At 37.2% G+C, this 22,209-nt stretch overlaps 1 protein-coding gene across 1 annotated transcript in view; it reads left to right on the top strand.

Annotated features, from left to right (window-relative positions):
- The window catches only part of nhlrc2 (NHL repeat containing 2), a 114,653-nt gene that overhangs the window by 10,162 nt on the left and 82,282 nt on the right, over nucleotides 1-22,209 (top strand). Inside the window, exons 2-3 of the mRNA XM_059653039.1 lie at nucleotides 6,238-6,390; nucleotides 20,271-20,726. Of these exons, the coding sequence (XP_059509022.1) occupies nucleotides 6,238-6,390; nucleotides 20,271-20,726 (609 nt within the window). The remainder of the gene's footprint in view (nucleotides 1-6,237; nucleotides 6,391-20,270; nucleotides 20,727-22,209) is intronic.

The raw sequence follows: 22,209 nt of genomic DNA, 5'->3' as shown, positions 1-22,209 counted from the left end.
TTGGACTTTGGTATCACAAGAACTAGCCAATTTTTGATTCTATCTGCATTGGTGCAGACAAAGCAGTGATGCATTCCTTACTCCAGTTTCAAGGATGATGTTTAAAAGGTTAAACATGTAAAGAGTTGTCTAGCAGAAGCCCAGTTTCATGTGCATCAAAACTGTCTCTTTTTATGTACTTATTCAGTACCATTGTGGAGCCAAACATTTGTCATTGCGACTCTGCACTCTCCAATAACTCTACAGAAGGCAATGTTGTGCCTTGTCTCGAATCAATATGGTCATCCATCACAGGGAGCTACAACTTTCTTGATGTACTTTTCTACAGAATTGGATTGGCAAAAGGAGTGTTCTCTGCTCAGGCTGCCTTGAACCACGTTAATACCACTTCAATGTCAGGATCGACAGCAGTTCTCATCCACCTCCTGGTGAGAAAATTTGCTTGTCACAATGTTCCAAGCTGATCCATCTTGTCTTTCTCAATGCTGGACTCTCCCACTCAGCATGTGGTCAGTTGAGGTTTTCCACTTGCTGCATCTTAGCTTTCTGTCTGAGAGTACTTTTAACTTTGTCTCACATTCAGCTGTATTTGCAGACTTGGTCATCTTGCAGGGGGGAATCTCAATGTCAGATGGTAACTTGCCTAGCACTCCATGTTTTCAAGCTGTTGTGTGGTCACACTCCTTACTGAATGGTAAGCACATTCATATGACAAATTTGGCTAATCCAGAGTTTCTGGTATGGAATGTTGCCCTGTCACTGGCATCACTCAATGGAATTTGCTGTTTTCCCCTGGCAGGAATGATCAACAGATTCAACATAATTGGCATTTGTGTCATCTGAATTTAACTTCTAACACTTCCATGCTGGTTATTTTTAACGTGTTGATTATGTATAGAGATGTCTTTAAAGTTCTGAATTATTTAAAATTAGCCTCCAGTTTTTTGGATTTGAGTAAGATCCATTATTGCCTTTTACAAATGTTGTGGTTGAAGAAATTAAGTCTGTGCTTTACTTAGCTGTAATTAATCACACTTTGAGTTTACAATGCAATTATTTACAAATATATGAACATCACCTCATTTTCAAATCAATTTAACTAAATTCTTGCATGGTAAATGAGCAAAATTGAATTGATAGTTACGGTTTAGAATATCTGAAGTCAAGCACTACGTAGTCTGATGACAAATGCAAATTATCAGGATCACTGGTGTTTGAAGTGATTAATATTTATATCTGCACAACAAAATGTTCATTAAACTGGGAGAAATTTGGATGAAACAATCTTAAATTTGAAAGTTTGACCGTGGTTCCTAGTACAGGTGACATGATTTATTCTTTTTAACTTCAGCTCTGGAATTTAATTTTTCTTCTCTGGTAGTTTGACAGTCATAATTTTATATGTTCTAAATTCTATATATTCTGCTGTTTTATAAAACATTTGTAAAACATAACATCTAACTATTTAGATGAGGTCATTTGTGTGTATTATACAAATATTTTAACAATTACATTACAATTCAAAAATAGGACATGCTATGTCACTTGAATTTTTAAAATAGTCCACACAGCACAGTTTTATTTACATTGATAAATGATGAGATCTGGTAGCCACACTGTTAATCTTGCCCCTTAAACCGGTCCGTAATATTTTTGGACTGTTTTGGGGGTGAAAGAAATCCAGGAAACTAGTCATAAGAGTAGTATTTCTGGAGGGTCATCTGTTTAATTTCTGCATTTTACATTACAAACTGATTATATATTACTGATATGCAGCAGATCAAAAGGAATGTAGGTTATAGATTTGGAAAATGGAATTCATTTAAATTGGTGAATAATGTTATGGTTTTTTTTTTAGTTTTATATTGATATCAAATCAGCTATTAATTCATACAAGAAACGTTAGCTTTGGCAAGTGGTAAAATTTACTGTTTTCTCTTGTACTTGTGCTTCTTTATTGTTGCCTAAAGTTTAGTTTATGGAGTGTGATTTGTCCTTGCCATGTATTTTGTACTATGTGTTAGAGATGATGCATAACATTTAGCTTGTGCATTATGCTTCACTTTCTAATGGAACTCTGCCGCTGTGTAGAAGTCTTACAATAATAGATGTCTTCTCTTCTCATTGTCATAACTCATTTGTATTAGAACTCAAACTGAAAATTCCAGAAAAGTTGTGTTGGTTTCCTGTGAGCCAAGAATTATTAAGCCATTGGTATTTATGTTCTAGTACATTCATCTTATTGTAGATAGTGTAGAAATTTGTGCGTAAAGTTCTGATTGCTTGTGCACTACCAATATTTTCTAATACTTCCCTGTTTGTGACTTCATGTATTTTTCCTTCATTAAGTTTATCTTCATATATTGACCATCTGTTATCTTGATACAGTTTTTCAAAATGCTTGTTTGTATTAAATCCATCAACTATCTATCTGTGGGAGAAATTTGACTCTTAGTTTAAATTCATTTTTCTCTCTTTCCAAATCTTTGCATTGTTTAGACCTTTCAAGAGGTTTGTATATATCCTCCATATTCCAAGTTTTGTACAGTCTATGCCAGAAGTGTTATCCTGTTTTTCCTCCTGTTAGATGTTTACAGACCCCACGTTATATTCCTAGATATTTTTCTGTTTAATGTCTGATTGTCAATATTTGATTGTTAAAATATAATTTAAGTTGTCATGTTCATTAAATATGCAATATATTTTTAACAGCCTGTATGCAGTTGGTCACACAAAGGTCTGCTGAATATTCTTTTGTGCAGATTTGATTGTAACGTATGTGCTAACTGACATCATTCTGGGGTGTCTGTCTACACACATGAAACAAAATCAGCATGCATTGTTTTCATAATAGTACTAATTGGTCTTTGTTATTCCCACATTTTCTCCCCAGTGCTGTGAAAGATATTGTGGTAATTGGGCCATTCATGCTATGCTGTAAACATGAAACACCATTCAGCAATCCTGAGAACTTCCTGAACTCTTAACCAGTTGAATCCCCAAGTACAGCTTCTGACCTCCACGTGTACGAGTACTTCAACTTTGATTAAAGCCATTAAATATTGTGGGTAGAAATTCTTGCAAGATCAGGAATTTCCACTTGCAGTATACAGCAGTATCATTCACAAAAAGAGCGTTAACAGATAAGAAGCTCAGAAGCAGCCGTTATGTCAATAATGATGCAAGGAAGAAAATGAAAGATGCACTCCTGTAGATGCCAGAGCCAGCATGCTTTTGAATGGAGGAAGAAACCAAGAGCAATGTAGAGGATGGGAGGGAAGAAATGGGAGCAGCTGTGAGCAGTGCTGGAAGAAGGGGAAAGGAGCTGCTATGGAGAAAGACAAATGGGGGACAACCCTCCTAGGTAAAGGAGGATAAGAGTTGGCTTTGCAGTGACTGTATACAGTCAACCTGTTATAAATCCTACTGTCCAAACAAAATTAGTGACGGAAAATGAGACTGCTATTGGAGTTCATGCGAGAAGCACTGTGAGTGGTGAAATAAATTGAACATCATGGCCAGGATTGCAGACCAATGTAGAAACTCCCATGCAAAATACCAGACATTAATGGTAAGCTTGTAAAGCAATTTTAGCATGATGTGAGCAAGATGACTAAAGAGGCATATTTGATTCAACATATTGATACTCGAATCAGTACATATTTGAAAGGTGTGCTTGCTGCCCCTTACATGATCTAATATATTTAAACAACTACAATTTGTATGGCTTTTTTAACATTCCAGAATACTCGAGAGATATACTCAAATACAAATAGGTGTGAGAATAAAAAAGGTATTTTTGAGAGTTGATCCAAACAAAATTATTAAAATTTTATCAATGCTGATGTTTCCTATCAGTAGTAGCATTAATGATACTTACTGCCATGGCAACTTCATTTTGTTGTGTCTACACTCATCCCTAAATGGCTATTTTGTCTCAATTCCATGGAGAGCTTCTGTCTTCCTCCTTCATTAGGACAGCAGCATTTTCATTTGTGTCTCCAAACCTTGGGGTTTGCTGCTCTGCAGTAGTTATTTATGAAATTTTAAAATGATTTCTACACGTAAACGAAAAAGAAAGTTTGTATTAAAGCTTGGATTTGAAGTTTTAGCACATATTTATACCAGCATACATCTCCCAATCCATCTCCTGCATTGCCAGGTTTTGAGTTGGACAGAGAAATATCATCAATCTGTTTCAATTTCAAGAATAGCTGGTAAGAATTTGTAGAAATCTCAACTTTGAATGGAAGTCAGAGAGGAATATCTATCTGGATTAATGTTTATTCTAGAGCTTCTATGTATCAAATTACATTGAACTATTTTGTCTTAAGTGTATCTGGTTTCAGCTGTATGCGTGTTGGCAATGAAAATAAATAATTGAATGTGTGTCCATATCAAAAAATCTTATGAACCTAATCAAGTGTTTGTGGTTCAGGAGAAGTGATTAAAGAATAATAAACTGCCTGAATGACATGGAAAAATTAAGAATATCGAGGAGGGTTACTCTCCCATTCAGGAGCACAAAAGCTGACGTTTCGGGCCTAGACCCTTCATTGTCAGCTTTTGTGCTCCTGAGATGCTGCTTGGCCTGCTGTGTTCATCCAGCTCCACACTTTGTTATCTTGGATTCTCCAGCATCTGCAGTTCCCATTATCTCTGATAACTTTATTCAGGGCTGTTTCTGTGTAATAGACATGATGAAAAGGGGATAATGTTGGAGTAGGTAGAGGATTTTGCCCTATCATAAAAGGATACTTCTAAAGCTGATCCAGTCAGATATAGCTGAGAATAACCCATGCCATTAATAAAGCAGGAGCGATAAATTTTGCATCCCCCAACTCTGATGTTGGTGGGGTGGGAGATGTGGAACTCTCATAAGTATAGCTCCCTAAATAGCTTCTGTTCCCTTCGTTCTAAATAAAGAGAATAGTCCTATTGAATGACATTATACATAACTGTAGTTTTATGGTGAAAGACTGAACCTGTGCTTCTCCATTGTTTTGATGTTTGTATAAAATGTTAATCTTTTATTATTTAAAATAGTAAATTCCTTTTTAATTTATCAGGACAATCTTGGGATTATATTGACATTGTGCCAAAGGCATAACGATTATGTCAGGAACTGAAAGTGTTGATTCCCTGTAATTTGTGAATTTATTCAAATTGATAATTTTGTTTAATAAGTATATTCAGGCTAATTGCAGAAAAAAAATCAAAATTTGATTACTCTCTGTTAGGTAAAATATTCAATAAAGACTTCTCTTCAGGATTATTTTATACTGTGTGAATATTTACAGTTTTTTTTCCAAGAATAACATGACTTTTCAACCAATGTTGGCTGCCTTTTTAATCTTAAGGTTTGCATTTTACTAGGCCTTCTCAGGCTGGCTAGTAGACAGGAGATCTGGTAAAATGGCAGAGTGAAGTCATTATGTTTCCACTACCGTGGATTTCGTAGGGACAGCAAATTGGAAGCAGGTTCCTTGGAAGTGGTATTCTTTATGTACACCCCCCGCGCCACACCACTACCTTCCTCACTGTGGCTCCTTACTGCCTCTGCCTGGTGCTAACGCATTAACATTTTTAAGAGAAACTTACCAAGGCTCTGAGTGTGAACGAACACCTTCTTTGTCCTGCACTGACTCTTAAGGTTCCCATTATCAGTTGTGCTGCCTAGCTTCAAGCCTTGTAATTGAGTTGGCAGTTTTATCAGGCAGCTTGTATTCGTCACTTGTACAAGAGTCCCAGAGGCAACCTCTTAATTGTCTACTGCTGGTGAAAAATTGCCAGGATCATGCTATCTGTGTGATCTATAGTTCGGTTATCAGACCTAGTAACAGGACAATCAACAATCTCTCCTTCGATAAAATTCTCGTTGTAGTATTTTCAGACTTGGACCCTTGACTGGTCTAAGTATTTTTAATGGTTTGTTAATTCCATCACCTTACTGAGTAGATAAGGTGTAGAGCTGGATGAACGCAGCTGGCCAAGCAGCATCAGAGGAGTGGGAAGGCCTACATTTCGGGCCCAGACCCTCCTTTCAGAAATATTTCTGAAGAAGGGTCTAGGCTCAAAACGTCAGCCTTCCCACTCCTCTAATGCTGCTTGGCCTGCTGTGTTCATCCAACTCTACACCTTGTTATCTCTCATTCTCCAACATCTGCAGTTCCATTTACTGAGTAGTTTCAGTATCAGCAAAAGTAAATGGTCTTTTTTGTATTTCTTCACTTGCAGGTCTGGAATGGGTGAACACTGAAACTCCTCTCCTCCTACACAAAGACCTTTGTGGTAAAGTGGTGATACTGGATTTCTTCACTTACTGTTGCATCAACTGCATGCACTTGCTGCCAGACCTTCATGCTCTAGAAGAGAAGCACTCTGATAAAGGTATTAGTAACAATGAATTTTCAATGGGAAAAGCTGGAAATCTTTAATAAGTCAGTTTATTTGAACCATTTTCTTTAGAAGGAACTGACTCAAGTTTGTGCCTATCCATAATATTTGTGAGCAAATGAAAAGCTTTAAAGTACAACATAAAACATTAATAAGGCCAATAGCCAAAGTGATGTGTTTTCACTTTAGAGTTATTATGACTTGTTTGTCCACAGTTTAAATGGAATTTATTTTGTAAGTGGAATTTTCCCATTTGTGATCATATTTTGTAGTTATTTTAAGTGATTTGAATTGAGCCCATTAAGAAACACTGGCATTGGTAAAAGTTTGTAAAATAAAGTCTGCTGTCTGTATGTGTTGTTTTAAGTATAAAAATTAATGATACAGTTGGTTATTAAATTCAAATAGAGCTTAAGTGTGTATATGCAAGAAATATTTTGGCCCCCTGATGTCATTATATCAGATTCTAATTTCCACTGGACTTGCTATACAACAACAGCTTCTTTTGATATAACACATTGAATATCCTAAGATGCTTCATGGCTGTACAGTCAAACAAAATTTGATGTGCCAAACATGGAGTCATTGGATTCCTTAATTAGCAATTAATTTGGAGATTTTTGGGCAGTTGATTCCCAATAATGCAGTTTTACTGACTTTAATTCACAATTTCCTAGGCGTTTTAGTTTGGCTAAAACATTAGACTGTAATCTGCCTTCAGAGCAGAGAGACGTCTCATCAATCACAAAAGAGCATCACCTATCGTATAAAATCCAATGATTCTTATGAACCAACTTGCATATACTGAAAGAATGCTCAGTTGATGCGACTTTACAAAGACCTTTTGAGATTTAACTTTGCGTGATTTCATTTTCAATTTTATCAGCTGCTTTGTTTTTAAGCAACTCAGACAGATTGCATCATTGCAGCTTATGATACTGTTTATTTCTATCGAAAGGCTTAATAAAGTTGTTTTCAGTACCCAAAATAATGTGTGGAGAAGCATTTCAACTTTTATTTTGTTCTACATGGTTCTATTTATGCTTTTGTTACCATTTAGAACAAATCAGCTATTTGTTCCCGTCAGCGGTTATGAAATATACTTATTTCTATTTAACTATAGAATCATGGAATTAATATAACACCATTGTATCCATAATGATTATCAACAAGAGCAACTCTCATGCTCACTCTCCTGCCTTGACTCCATAGCCCTTCAGATGATTTGTTTGAACACTTTTATCATACTGTTAAGCAGTGCATTGCAAATTCCAACCACTTACAACATGAAAAGATTTTCATGTGTTTTTATTAACCAGCCACTTAAAATTACAGTCCTCCGGTTCTCGACTCCTCCACTAATCAGAACATTTTCTATCTATTAAGATCCCTCATGATTTTAAAGACTGCTATCAAATCTCCTCCTAATGATCTCTTGTCCAAGAAAAACAATACCAGCTTCTATCCACATGACTGAAGTGCCTCATCCCAGGGCTCAGTGTCAATAATCTTTTCTCATGCCTTCGGAGCCTTCTTGAAGTGTGATGTCCGAGAATTCGATGCATTACTCTAATTGAGGCTGAACCAGCATTTTATACAGTTTTACATTTAACTTCTTTCCTTTTGTACTCCGTATCCCTAATTATGAAGCCGTATGTTCTGTATACTTTATTAATTTCTTTCCCAACCTGCCCTGCTACCATTAATTATTTATATGTGTTCACCCCACGTTTGTCAATTCCTGTATCTCCTTTAGGATTACAGTCTTTAATTTGTATTACCTCTTCTTTGTTTTCTTACCAAAATGAAATAGCTCCCTGCAGTAAAATTCATCTGTTTGTCTGCCTATTCCACTAGACGGATGACCTCTTGAAATTTAGTGCTATCCCCCTCACAGCTCACAATACTTTCATACTTTATGTAATCTGAAAATTTTGATATTGTACCCTATACACCCAAATCTTTCATTGGCCTTGCATCATTGCTCATGATTCATATGTACTGCCCACATGCTGTGAAGGCCATTTTAAGTTGTCATTTGCTGATGTGGAGGAGAGTGCTGTGTGCTTTTTTCACCTCTGGTGTTTTCCTTTGACAATACAAAATCATAATTTTTCAGATTTCTGTCCTTCAGTGTGTAGATTTTGGCACCAAATTCTCCAGCCATATACAAACTTGTTAAATCCATCTGGCAAAAATTGACCCTCCCAAGTTTACATTATTAATATGTATTAAAAAGGGTCCTATCTCTGACCATTGGGGAAGCCCCTTGTACGCTTTCTTCCAGTCTGAAAAGCAACCATTTACCACAATTATTTCCTGTCATTCCTTCGGTTCCATATTCATACTGCCATTGTGCCTTTTATTCCAAAAGTTCTGACTTTGCTGACATACCTGTTCTGTGGTACTTTATCAAATGCCTCTGGAAAGTCCATGTACACCACATCAACTGCATAAACCTCTCTGTACTTCCACAAAATTGATGTGGCTTTCCTCGATTGCTTCCACGTTTTTCTCCAATGACTGTTAATTTCCTCCCAAATTTATCACTTTTAAATGCTATCTCACTGACAGATCAAAATTCTAATCACCATATCTGTGAATCTGGTAAACTATCTCTCCCCCATCCTTATTGAGCAGTCTGCGAATTTTGATGTGTTTAAACATACCAATTTCTTTTAACATTCCTCCATCATCTGAATAGATGGAATTACACAGTCTTGGCTCCAATCTTTGTGTTATTATTTGCTTCTTTACTGTTTGTCTGACATAGGAATCACAAGAAGACAAAAAGTATACGGTAAGTATTTAAGTGATTTATTACAATTTGAACAAGAGTGTACAGATCCACAGGCACCTGAGCATGTTGACATACCTCTTGCTGTGTGAATTTACACTCACAACCCCTTTATCATATGAGAAATAAGAACACCTTCTTCGATGACTCTCCTTATAGTCTGTCAAAGTGACCCCACAAAGGTCAAAATTTTGGTAATGTCATTATGTTGCAAATGATGGTCTTCAAAATTCTTCAAACATAAGTCTCGGGTGATTTCAATCTGCATATTGACTGGACAAATCAGATGGACAACAGAAACATAGAAGATGAATTTATGAAGTGCACCAGGGATTATTTTTTAGCAATGCACGTTGCAAAATTTACCCAGGAGCAAGTTTTTTTTTTGATGTAGTAATGTGTAATGCGGTAGGATTAATAAATGATCTCATTAATAATCCCCTAGAGGATAGAGATTATAACATGATAGAACTTCAAATTCAATTTGAAAGAGAGTAATTTGAATCTAGACCAGCACCTTCAGTTTCAATAAGAAAAAACCATAGTCGTAAGAGGTACAAAAAGAGTTGTCAGATGCAGGCTGGGAAAATAGATTGGGGGATGATCAGTAAATGAACAATGACAGACATTTAGGAGATTTCATAATGTGCAATAGAAATTTATTTCTGTCAAAAAGAAGTATTTGATGAGAAGATAAACACCTGTGGTTAGAAACATGGTCAAGGCAAATATCCAATCAATAACCAAGGCATACAATATGGTGAAAACTAGTGGTAGACCAGAGGATTGGGAATGTTTAGAAAAGAGAAGTCAATGTCTAAAAGCTATTATAGAGAGAACATTGATTATTGAAGTAAACCAGCAAGAAATATAAACTAACAATAAAAGCTTCTATGGGTATGTTTTAAAAAATGAAGTGAGTAGTTAAAGTGAAGGTAGGACCCTTAGAGGATGAAACTTGGAATTTGTAACAGTGTACAGGAAAGTGGCAAATAACTTAAACATATATTTTACATCAATTTCCATGTTGGAGGACACTAGGAGTATTCCAAGGATGCCAGATAAGCAAGGTGCTATTGGAGGGAAACTTTTTGTAAGAATTTCTGTCACAAAGGAATAAAGTATTTGATTAACTATGACACTGAAGGCAGACGAGTCTTCAGAATCTGATGGCCTGCATGCATGGATTTTAAATGTACTTGCTACAGAGTTGGTGGAAGCATTAGTGGAGATATTCTCATTGGATTTCTAGAGGTCATCTGTTTGTGTAATTGCTCTGTTCAAGAAGGGAAGTGTTTAAAACAAAACAGGAAACTATAGGACAGAAGGCCTCACATCTGTGGTTGGGGAAATTGCTAGAGTCCATTATTAAATAACAAATACGCTGTTTGGAAAAGATTAACATAATCAAACAGTCAACATGCTTTTGTGAAAGTCAAAACACATTTCACCAATTTTCCAGTGTTCTTTAAGCATATAACAATCAGAGTTGATAAATTACATTTACCCTTTTATTTGGGTTTCCAGTAGGCATTTGACCAGGGCTATATAAAAAAAATGAACACATGGTAAAGGGGATAATGCATGAGCATGGATTGACAATTGGTTAACACAGAAGCCAGTTAGGATTAATGGACCTTTTTCCTGTTGGAAAGAAACAAAGGTACATAGAAGATAGGAACAGGGGGAGGCCATTCAGCCTTTGAGCCTGCTCCGCCATTCTTCACAATCATGGCTGATGGTCCAACTCAATAGCTTAACCCTGCTTTCTCCCCATAATCGTTGATCCCATTCACTCCAAGTGCTATATCTAGTTGGCTCTTGAATACAGTCAATATTTTGACATCAGCTACTCTCTGTGGTAGTGAATTCCGCAGGCTCACCACTCTTTGGATGAAGAAATGTCTCCTCATCTCAGTCCTAAATCATCTACCCCAAATCCTCATACTTGAACCCCGGTTCTAGATTTACCCAGCATCGGGAACATCTTCTCTGCACTGACCCTGTCCAGTCCTGTTAGAATTTTTATAAATCTCTGAGATTCGAGATTCGACCCCCCCCCCCCCCGCCATTTGTCTGAATTCCAGCGAAAGTAATCCCAACCTAGTGAATCCCTTATCCTATCTCAGACCAGTCATCCCCGGAATCACCCCGATAAACGTTTGCTGTACTCCCTCAAGAGCAAAAGCATTCTTCTTCAGAAAAGGATATCAAAACTGCACACAATATTCCAGGTGTGGTTTCACCAAGGCCCTGTACAATAGCACCATAATATCCCTGCTCCTGTACTCCAAACCTCTCGCAATGAAATCCAATATACCATTTGCCTTGTTTACCACCTGTACCTGCATGCTTGCCTTCAGCGACTGGTGCAAAAAAGATAACTGGGTCCTGCTGCACACTCTCCTCTTTCAATTTACAGCCATTCAGGTAGAAATCTGCCTTCTTGCTTTTTCTTCCGAAGTGAATAACCTCACATTTATCCAAATTATACTGCATCTGCTCAATCTGTTGAGATCATGCTGAAGGATCTCTGCATCCTCGTCACAGTTTACCCTTCCACCCAACTTGATATCATCTGCAAATTTGGCGATGTTACATTTTTTTTCCTCATACAAATCATTGACATATATTATGAATAGATGGGGTCCCAGCACCAATCCCTGTAGCACCCCAGTAGTTACTACCTGCCAGTTTGAAAAGAACCCATTAATTCCTACTTTGTTTTCTCTCTACCCAGCAGTTTCCTATCCATCTCAATACACTTCCCACAATCCGATGTGCTTTAACCTTGCACATCAATCTCTTATGTGGAACTAATAGAAAGCATTTGACACAAGTCCAAATATACTACATCAGCTGGCTCCTCCTTGTCAACTCTACAGTAACTAAAAGTGCCACAACTTTTGTCCTTAGGCCTGAATTATTTCCTATCTCTGTTAGCAATTTGATGGAAGGGGTAATGTTGTAATGCTTCTACATTGGATGATGGTGTAACAATAGGTAGGAGGGTATTTAGTGATAAGGAATCTGCAATGGGATGTAGATAGGATGAGTCAGTGATCAAAAACTTGGCACATGGAGTTTAATGGGGAAAAATATTTGTTTATGTGCTTTGGTGGGAAGTAGAGAGAGACTCCAAAAAAAGTGCAGCATAGGGGAGTCTCGTATTCTTGAGTATGAAGCACAAAAAGTTAGCATTCACTTGCAGCAAGTAATGAAGAAGACAAATTGAATTTTTGGCCTTTACTGCAAGGCTTTGAAAGTGGGAAGGCCTTGTTACACGGTACAGGGTGTTGATGTGGTTGTACCTGGAGTACCATGTACAATATTGTCCTGAAAGGGATTTACTTGCTTTGGAGGTTGTCAAAATAGATTCACTAGGCTGGCTTCTTAGATGGAGGGTTGACCTTATCAAGTATGGTTAAACAGGTTTGGCTTTTATTCATTAGAAGTATGAGGGTTGATCTTATTATAATGTAAAGTAACCTGAGGGAGCTGGACAGGGTAGATGTGGAGATGATGTTTCCACTCTTGTGGGAATTTTGAACAAGGAATATAGTTACAGAATTGGGAAATACTTATTTAAACCAAGATTCAAAGGATTTTCTTCTCCCTAATGATTGTGAATGTCTGGACTTCTGTCACTCAAAGTTGTGGAGACTAGATCACTGAAACTATTTAAACCAGAGTTAGTTTTTTTTAAATATTGAGGAGTTAAAAATTATGAGGAGCTGGCATAAGACGGGGCAAAGGAACCTGGGCAAATCAGCCGTGATCTTATAGAACAGTGCAGCAGGCTTGAATAGTTGAATGACCTACTCCTGCTAGATCTCATGTTCCTAGCCCAGTTAATTTTTTGGTCATTAAAATCCTCTACTTTTTACAGCCTTATTCTTCCTGTTGTCTAAAAATACGTATTTGATCCTCTATCTCTTCCTGACTGTTTAGGAGGTGAATAATATACATCCTGCTATGTGTTTGCCTCTTTTGTTTTTTTTTACTTCTACTCATATGGCTCCATTGACACAGAAGCAGAAGTTGCTGGAGAAATTCAGCAGGTCTGGCAGCATCTGTGAAAGATTAACTCTGCTTTCTTCCCACAGATGCTTCCAGACCTGCCGAGTTTGTCTAGCAGTTTTTCCCTTTGATTCAGCTGTCCAGCATCTGCAGTTCATTGTTTTATTTTGGCTTCGTTTGTTGATCTTTCCAAGATAAAAAGCCCTTGTCATTGCTTTATTTGATTCCTTCCTTCCTTCACTTCTAATCCTACTGTCTCACATGAATGCTGTCTAAGCAGGAATATTGAGCTGCCAATCCATCCGATCTTTCAGCCATGTCCTGGTCAAAGCAATTATATCACAAACCATGTGCCAATCTGTGCCCTCAGCTCCTTGCTGTCATACCTCAGGCTCCTTGCATTCAAATATATTCCATTTTGTTTGCTAACTTTTCTTTATTCAGCCTACATTTTGTCGGCATTCCAGACTCATCTTTTAACTTATACTTCCATCTCAGATTTTCTTCCCTCTGAACTAATCAGGATCCAATTCCTCTGCCCATCCAGTTTAATTCTCCCCCAACGGCATTAGCAGGTCTCCCCACAAGGATGTTGGCTCCATTTCTGTTCAGATGTAACCCATACAACTTGTACAGGTAGTTCTCCTATAACGCAATAGTTGTGTTCTTGTGTGACATCGCACTTTAGAAAATCACCTTAGAAGGTTGCGTTCTAGGGAAATCACTACACCTTTACAGCAAAAAGTTTGCGTAATCCAAACAACGTCTACTATTCATCAACCAAGTTATAGTCAATTTGCATGAACACAATACGTGTTATAGCAGACCTACTTGTACAGTTGCCATGTACCCAGAAACGGTCCCAAACTGGTCGACAAGGTTAGATCTCGTAGAATCTATGGAGAGCTAGGCATTTGGATACAAAATTAGTTCGAAAGAGACAAAGGGTGGTGGTATTGGTGGTGGTGGAAAGTTGTTTCTCACGCTGGCGGACTGTGATCGGCAATGTACCACAAGGATCGGTGCTGGGTCCACTGCCTTTTGTCATTTATAGAAATGATTTGCATGTGAACATAGTAGGAATGGTTAGTAAGTTCACAGATGACACCAAAATTGGTGTTGCAGTGGACAGTGAAGAAGGCTATCTCGGATAACAATGGGAACTCGATCAGATGAGCCGAAGAGTGACAGATGAAGTTTAATTTAGATAAGTGTGAGGTGTTGCATTTTGGTCAGGCAAGTCAGGGCAGGACTTGTACACGTAATGTTAGGGTTCTGGGGAATGTTGCTGAACAGAGACACCTTGGAATGTAGGTTCATAGTTCTTTTGAAGGTGGAGCCACAGGTAGACAGGGTCATAAAGAAGGTATTTGGTATGCTTGCCTTTATTGGCCAGTGCATTAGGTATAGGATTTGGGATGTTATGTTCTGGCTGTAATCGACACTGCTTAGGCCAGTTTTGGAACACTGTATTCAGTTCTGGCCTCCCTACTACAGGAAAGATGTTGTGAAACTTGAAAGGGTACAGAAAAAATTTACAAGGATGTTGCCAGGTGTTGAAGGGTTTGAGCTATATGGAGAGACTGAATAGGCTGGGGCTGTTTTCTCTGGAATGTAGTCACATTTTATACAGGTTTATAAAATCATGAGGGGCATAGACAGGGTGATTAGTCAAGTCTTTTTCCCAAGGTACGGGAGTCCAGAACTAGAGGGCATTGGTTTAAGGTGAGAGGGGAAAGATATAAAAGGGACCTAAGGGACAATGTTTCCATGCAGAGGACGGTGTGTGTATGGAATAAGCTGCCAGAAGAAGTGGTTGAACTGGTACAATTATGACACTTAAAAGGCACCTGGATGGATACATGAATAGGACGGGTTCAGAGGGATATGGGCCAAATGCTGGCAAGTGGACCTAGATTTATTTAGAATGCCCGGTCTGCATGGATGAGTTGGACCAAAGGTTCTATTTCCAAGCTGTACATCTCTGATTCTGTAATGTAAAGCCTTCCCTCTTGCACCGTTTCTTTAGCCATGCATTCATCTGCTTTATCTGCTCTATCCTTCTATGTCTATACTCACTACTGTGTGCTGCCGGGAGTAATTTGGAGATTACTACCCTTGAAATTTCCTACCTAACTCCCTAAAGTGTGGTTGCAAACTCGTTTCTCTTTCTTCTGACATCATTGGTCCCAACATTGACAATGACCTCTGGCTGTGCACCCTCTCCCCTCAGAATGCAGTGCAACCATCTATAACAGTTTTGACCCTAGTACCTGAGGATGCACTATGCCATCTTGGAATCACATCTGTGATCACAAGCGCGCATCTTCTCTTCTGGCTAATAAATCTCCTACCACTGTCACCCTTCTACACCGCTTCCTCCCTCCATGAACAGCTAAACTACCCACTTTGCATGGCCTTGATATTGCTGCCTTTAACAGAGGAACAATCATGCTCACCATTTTCCAAAGCCAAAAAAAAATGAGAGAGATGCATTTGGGGGGATTCTCTCAATACCCGCTAAGTGCCCTTCTGTCTGCCGCCCATGCCTTAAGTTAAAAAAAAATCGAAAGAACTGCAGATGCTGTAAATCGGGAACAAAACCAAAGTTGCTGGAAAAGCTCCGCAGTTCTGGCAGCATCTGTAAAGGAAAGAACAGAGTTAATATTTTGGATCCGGTGACCCTTTTTCAGAACTCAGAACTCAGCAATCACTGTTTCACTGCCTAGACAAATAGCAGATGCTTCAGACTTTTATTTTCACTGAAACACGTTTAACTTGCATTCTATTTAAAATTAAAGCTAGGAAGAAAGAATCTTTGTCTAGTTACTTTAACTGAAAGTTTCCTCCTTTTAAAACAATTTGAATTTCTTTAAATGTCACAAAAAATTTTTAAGCTGCAATTATATGGACATATTTTAAAGCATGACAAGTAATATGTGGATCAGTTGTTTAGATCTATTTTTGGATACTGATACAATACTGATTTGTAATTTCTTGACAAAATTTAATATGTTGTGGTATTATTTGCAAGTGTCCCCATGTTCCTTAATGCAGTTCGCTTGTATTTTTTTAAACTTAACAACATTATCCATTAAATAACATTTTTGCTGTTTCCATTGTTGTCATGGATAGTAAAATAAATCCAATCTTTTGGGATTGCTAAAAATATATCTAAATGATCTTCAGAAAGTAAATAGAATAATGAAACAAATGGGATTTGGTAACTCAGCAAAGGTTAATCTGTGATGAAAGTTGCACACTGTGATGTGTGGTGTGTGATTTATCTATCTTTTGGTATTTATTAAAGTTTGAATTTGAGTTTGTGGCATGTGGGTTTTGGTCTGTGTTTCTGAAGGGGTTTAATGATTTGACTTGCAAGTATTTCTATAGCCACTGATTGCTTTAAAAAACAATGAGAGAGTGGTTTTGGTATTTAATGTGATGTTGTTTGCATTGGGATAGTTAGCGGTGAATGAAGTAAACAATGTTGTGCATTAGGCTTTCACAAGATCTGGATTAGATTGTTTTTGCCAGGTTTTGTAGAAGCCTTGCTTGAAGCTGGATTTGTAAAACATTTGCTCCTGAGAAAGGAAGATCGTTTAGAAGTAGGCTATCTCCGTGTGAAGTCACTTATAAAGTTATGGACCAAAAGCATGTATTTAAAACTTGGAAGAGGTGTTTGAAGCTGAAAATGTCTAATATTGATTGAATGAAGACTCTAAGAAGAGGCTATCAGATTCTCAAGACTGGAAATTGAAGCCACAGTTGAATTAAACCTGTTAGACGTGGTGGGGAGGAAATTCTGTCTGGTGTGAGTCATGTAAAAGAGTGCTGTTGCGATGAATGGGAATTTACAATATTTTACTTTGTGTTTGAAATGCTTTAAACATATATTGTTTGTAATTAGTTTGGTGTATTCTATTTTTAATTTGTTGTGCATAATAAACTTACCTTTCATTGTTAAAACCGAACATGCAGCATTACACACTTTAATTGAGTGCCCCGTAGTAAAACCAAAGAAAACATTTATCAAGCCAAACTTCAGTCTGGGATCTGACTTATGCAGTAAGAACATCGATTGGGATCATAACAATACATATCGAATATAGGGAGATCCAAGGTACTGTGTACCACCCAAATTGTTTGCAGTGCCATTAATACTAAAAACAGACTGCTTGCATTTTGTAGTCAATTGAAAACATAATGACTATTTAATTGGGGAAGAAAAGTACAAGATAGTGAACTGTAGGGAACACTTCGGAACAAAATGCAGAGAAATATTCACCAAATTAAATAATGTGGAAGAAATTATTCAGGACTGTAGATTTTGTTTTGTACTTAAAAATATACATGTTTCTGTATAAAATAATATTATATTTAGTTGTTATATAAATTCACATCTTTAAGTTAATAACAGGAATTGCAGTGTTGTTGCATGAAAACAAAAAGCAAATCCCTTTTAGGCAAGTAAATCTGCTACTGAACTGCCACTCAAATTTTAAACCATTACTAGACAAAAAATGTTCAGGGATTCCTAACCACTATCTATCCAGATTGTCTCATTTTACCACAGGCAATGCAAAACATTATTGGAACTTCAGCAATTTCCTTCTGCATAAGGCCATTCCCCATGATATGAAGTGTTACATGATGCTGAGCTCCTAAAGATCCCTTCACTGTAGCAGTACAGAAGAAAGAGAATTACTAAACTGGGAAAAGGCTCCAGGATTCATTTTTCAATCAAGTGGGTCTGAATATGGAGCATCAGTACCAGAAACAGTAACACAGGACTGATATAATTTGCAATTTCATTCGTATCATTTGAGGTGTTAGCTGTTCCCAATGCATAACTCTGTTCACTGCAGCTAGGTAATTAAGTTTCTAAGTTTCACATGCACATTTTGGACAAAAGTGCATGTGAATGTCTTATTTATTAGCGCTCTATCTTTTAACTGGTAATTGTTCGATCTGTTAATTTGATTTGTTTGTTGTAAACCTTCTAGCATTTCTTTATTCAGCATTAAAGTGAGAAAATTGTCATGCATATTTTTGAAAAATAATGTGGTAAAATATAAGGTATCCACTCTGGTAGCAGGAACAGATGTACAGAGCACATCTTGAATAGTATGAGAATCGAAAATGTAGATGTAAAAAGGGACCTAGATGTCCTTGTAGATAAGTTAATGAAGGCTAATATGCGGGTGCAGCATGGTATTAGGAAGGTTAATAGTTTGTTAGCCTTTGCTACAAGAAGATTTGAGTACACGAATAGGGAAGTATTACTTTAGGTGTATAGGATCTTGTTTAATACCCGAACTACTGTGTGCAGTTTTGTTCTTGTTATTTTTCATTCTTCTATTGCCCATCCCTAGTTGCCCTTGAGAAGGTGATAGTGAACTGCCATCTTGCACTGCTTCAGTCCATGTGCTATAGGTAGACCCACAATGCCGTTAGGGAGTTACAGAATTTTGACTCAGTAACACTGAAGGAAGGGTGGCATATTTCCAAGGCAGGATGGTGAATATCCTGGAGGGGAACTTGTGAGTGATGGGGTTTCTATGTGTCTGCTGCCCTTGTCCTTCTAGATGGAAGTGGTTGTGGATTTGCAAGGTCCTATCTCAGGACCTTTGGTGAATTTCTGCAGTGCATCTTGTAAATGGTACACACTGCTACTGAGCACTGGATGTGGAGGTAGTGAATGTTTGTGGATGGTGTGCCAGTCAAACAAACAGCTTTCTTCTGGATGGTGTCAAGCTTCTTGTGTGTTGTTGGAGCTACGCTTATTCAGGCAAGTGGGCCGTATTCCATCACACTCCTGACTTCTTCCTTGTAGATGGTAGATAGCATTTGGTGAGTGAAGAGGTGAGTTACTTATCTCAGGAAGCATACTACTGCCATAGTAGGAGTGCTACAAAGTTTTAGCAGATTTGATTCAAGATTTTGAGAGAGATAGGCTTATTTTGCCCAATGTTTGCTAGAATTTCAAAGAATGAGAGGTGATCTCATTGAAGCATACAAAGTTCTTGATAGATGCAGGCAGATTATTCTCCTTGTTACTGAAAGCTAATGACGCTTGGCCTTTCAATACGTTCAAGGTAGAGATTGATAGATTTCTTATGAGCAATAGCACATCGAATTACAGGGCAGGTTGGGTAAAGGCATTGAAGGGTTCAATCAACCATGATCGTATTAAATGGCCTACACTATTTCCTATGTTTCTATTTTCCTCAAATATAATCGTCTCTAGAGATGAAAAGGAATTAACAATGATACTATTCACATGGGTAGCACAAACATTGGGCATCCTAGTTCAGTAGCAAAACAAGAATTGCATTTTACAATATCTTGTTGTGTCCAGGATATCTCAAAGTATTTTGCAGCTATTTAACTACTTAAAAGCTTGCAATAGATTTGCACACAGCAAACTGTCAACTTAAATGAGCATATATCTGCTTGTAACAATCATTTATCTTGTTATAAATAGAACATCTAGACAATATAAAATTTGAGACCAATTAGTACTTAGGAATAGTATTTTTCAACTGAGGAGACAAGTTGACATGTCCTAGTGGGACACAACATGAAATACACAAGTATTTTCTCAATCTCAAAAGGGTGTCTATGAATCAATTTTATAGATAAACTTTGCTTAAATTTTAAATGTTGCAACATCCAGCATGAAAGCATGATTACTGTGATTTACCTCAAAAGCAACAGACTGCTTATCTAACTGCCTTCTCCTAAAAGAGGAGAGCATGTTTATTAAGTATGAAAATTACAATTTTAGTTTTTTTTATATTCTGTATATTTCATACCTTTCAGCCTACTGCAACTTCAGTGTGAATTTCAGTTCCAAATTGCAGAATGTTGGACATATAATTTTTCTGCCTTTGTGACTATTTCTTAGCTTAGCTTCTCTTGTGGCTATAGAATTGGTGGTTGCTCTGAAATTTGTTGTTAGTGTTAATTTGACCACTGTACAGTAATCATTTATCTTCAGAGCTTTTCCTTGTTGCACATCTGATTTAATTTTATATGAATTATTTCATTTCAGATGGACTAGTAGTTGTTGGTGTTCATTCAGCAAAGTTCCCAAATGAAAAGGTTCTTAAGAACATTCAGAGTGCTGTCCTTCGCTATAATATTACCCATCCTGTTGTGAACGATGCTGATGCAAAATTGTGGCAAGAGCTTGAGGTGACATGTTGGCCAACACTCGTAATTCTAGGTCCACGAGGAAATATTCTGTTCACTCTGATTGGAGAAGGACATAAGGAAAAACTTTTTTCCTTTATTTCAGTGACTTTGAAGTACTACAAAGAAAAAGGAGAAATTAAGGATCATGCCATCAGATTGAAATTATACAAAGATTTTTTGCCACCTTCATCATTGCTTTTTCCGGCTAAAATTGCAGTAGACAATGCTACAGGTAGACTAGCAATTGCTGACTCTGGCCATCATAGGATTTTGGTGACCGACAAAAACGGAGAAATTCTTCATGCAGTTGGAGGTAAGAGCTTTTCCTTTTGGATTCTTGTATTTGTAACGAAAATATATTTTATCAATTAATAGCACCCAACAAAGTTATTTATTGTTTCTAAACAACAGTTAATTTATTATAGATATTCCACATGGCAATACAGAAGAGATGTCTCTAAACTAAGAAATTCTAGAAATATGAGAGGTTGACCAGCACCTAAGAAAAATTAAATAAGCTATAAAGATTTACTTGGGAACTGTCTCGTTCAGTTTTTAATGCTGATTAACCTGCTGTGAGTTATAAATGTTCAGTTTAGATTTTTACCATTTGTGGTCTTTTGTATCTTGACAAACAGATGTGTTATGCTGCCATCTTTATAGGTACAGGGCAGTCTGGATCAAATTAAAATGTAAGCTGAACAAATTGTAATTGTACATGTTGTAATTTGGGATTCAGTAATAAATGCAGTAAGAGCACAATCAGTTTTGAGTAATAATCACTGCCAAGTAGTTAGAGCATCTTTATGACATATTTCTGGAAGATTCTTTCATATAGCAGGCAACTAATTATGGATACTCACTGACTGCAAGGGTAGTGGAAATAGAGATCATCAGTGATTTCAAAAGAAAATTGAATAGGCTCTTGAGGGAATTTAGCTTGCATAACTATAAGAACATAACGGGAGAGTGGGATTGATTCGATTGAGTCAGCACAGTCTCGATGGGCTGGAGTGCCTGCTCCTATGCCATAATGACAATGACTGCATAACAAAATTCTCCTTGTTAGTAAAGCTATACCTGAATCCAAGTTTTAAGAAAAGGGTGATGTGGTTTACAAACACAATCTTATAACAGAAAGGGCTCTGAGCAATCCAAATAAAGCTAATTGGAGTTGGATTGACTTAAGCTCAGTCAAGAGTTTTTATTTATTTCAAAAATGCATTTTCTTAGCTATTTTAAGAATCATCTTGTGATTAAATATGAGGCAGCTCTGTACTAAAATGTGAAATGAGCTTGTACAAAACATTTTTAAAATAACATGAGCAAATGTTGATTAAAAATTGAAAAGCAATATGCTTTCTATCTGAAAATTTGACTTTTCACACAAAATCCTACATTCCACAGTCACTAGACACCTTAAATCCTTTTCCAGCCAACAATACATTGTTAAAGTATAGTAACTGTTGTAATATAGAAAAGATGGCAGCCATTTTGCACACAACAAGCACCAACAAATAGCAATAGTGACCCAATCATTGGGTTTTGTGCTGTTGATTTAGGATGATTATTGGTGTTTTTGAAGGATGCTCTTTTTAATATCTTTTGTAAGCCTATAAATTAGAACAAATGAGAACAGGAGTAAGCCCCTCGATCCTGTCCATCATTCAGTAGGGTCGTGGCTGATCTGACATTCCTCACGTTCATTTTTCCTGCCGTTCCCCGTAACTCTTGTTTTCTCTATTGATCAAGAATCTGTCTATCTGAGCTTTAAGTGTACACAGGGACTCGGCCCT

Source organism: Stegostoma tigrinum, chromosome 20 (assembly GCF_030684315.1).
Source record: "Stegostoma tigrinum isolate sSteTig4 chromosome 20, sSteTig4.hap1, whole genome shotgun sequence".
Classification (NCBI taxonomy): domain Eukaryota; kingdom Metazoa; phylum Chordata; class Chondrichthyes; order Orectolobiformes; family Stegostomatidae; genus Stegostoma; species Stegostoma tigrinum.
Note: the sequence above shows the minus strand (reverse complement) of the source record. Positions and strands in the feature narration are given on the sequence as shown.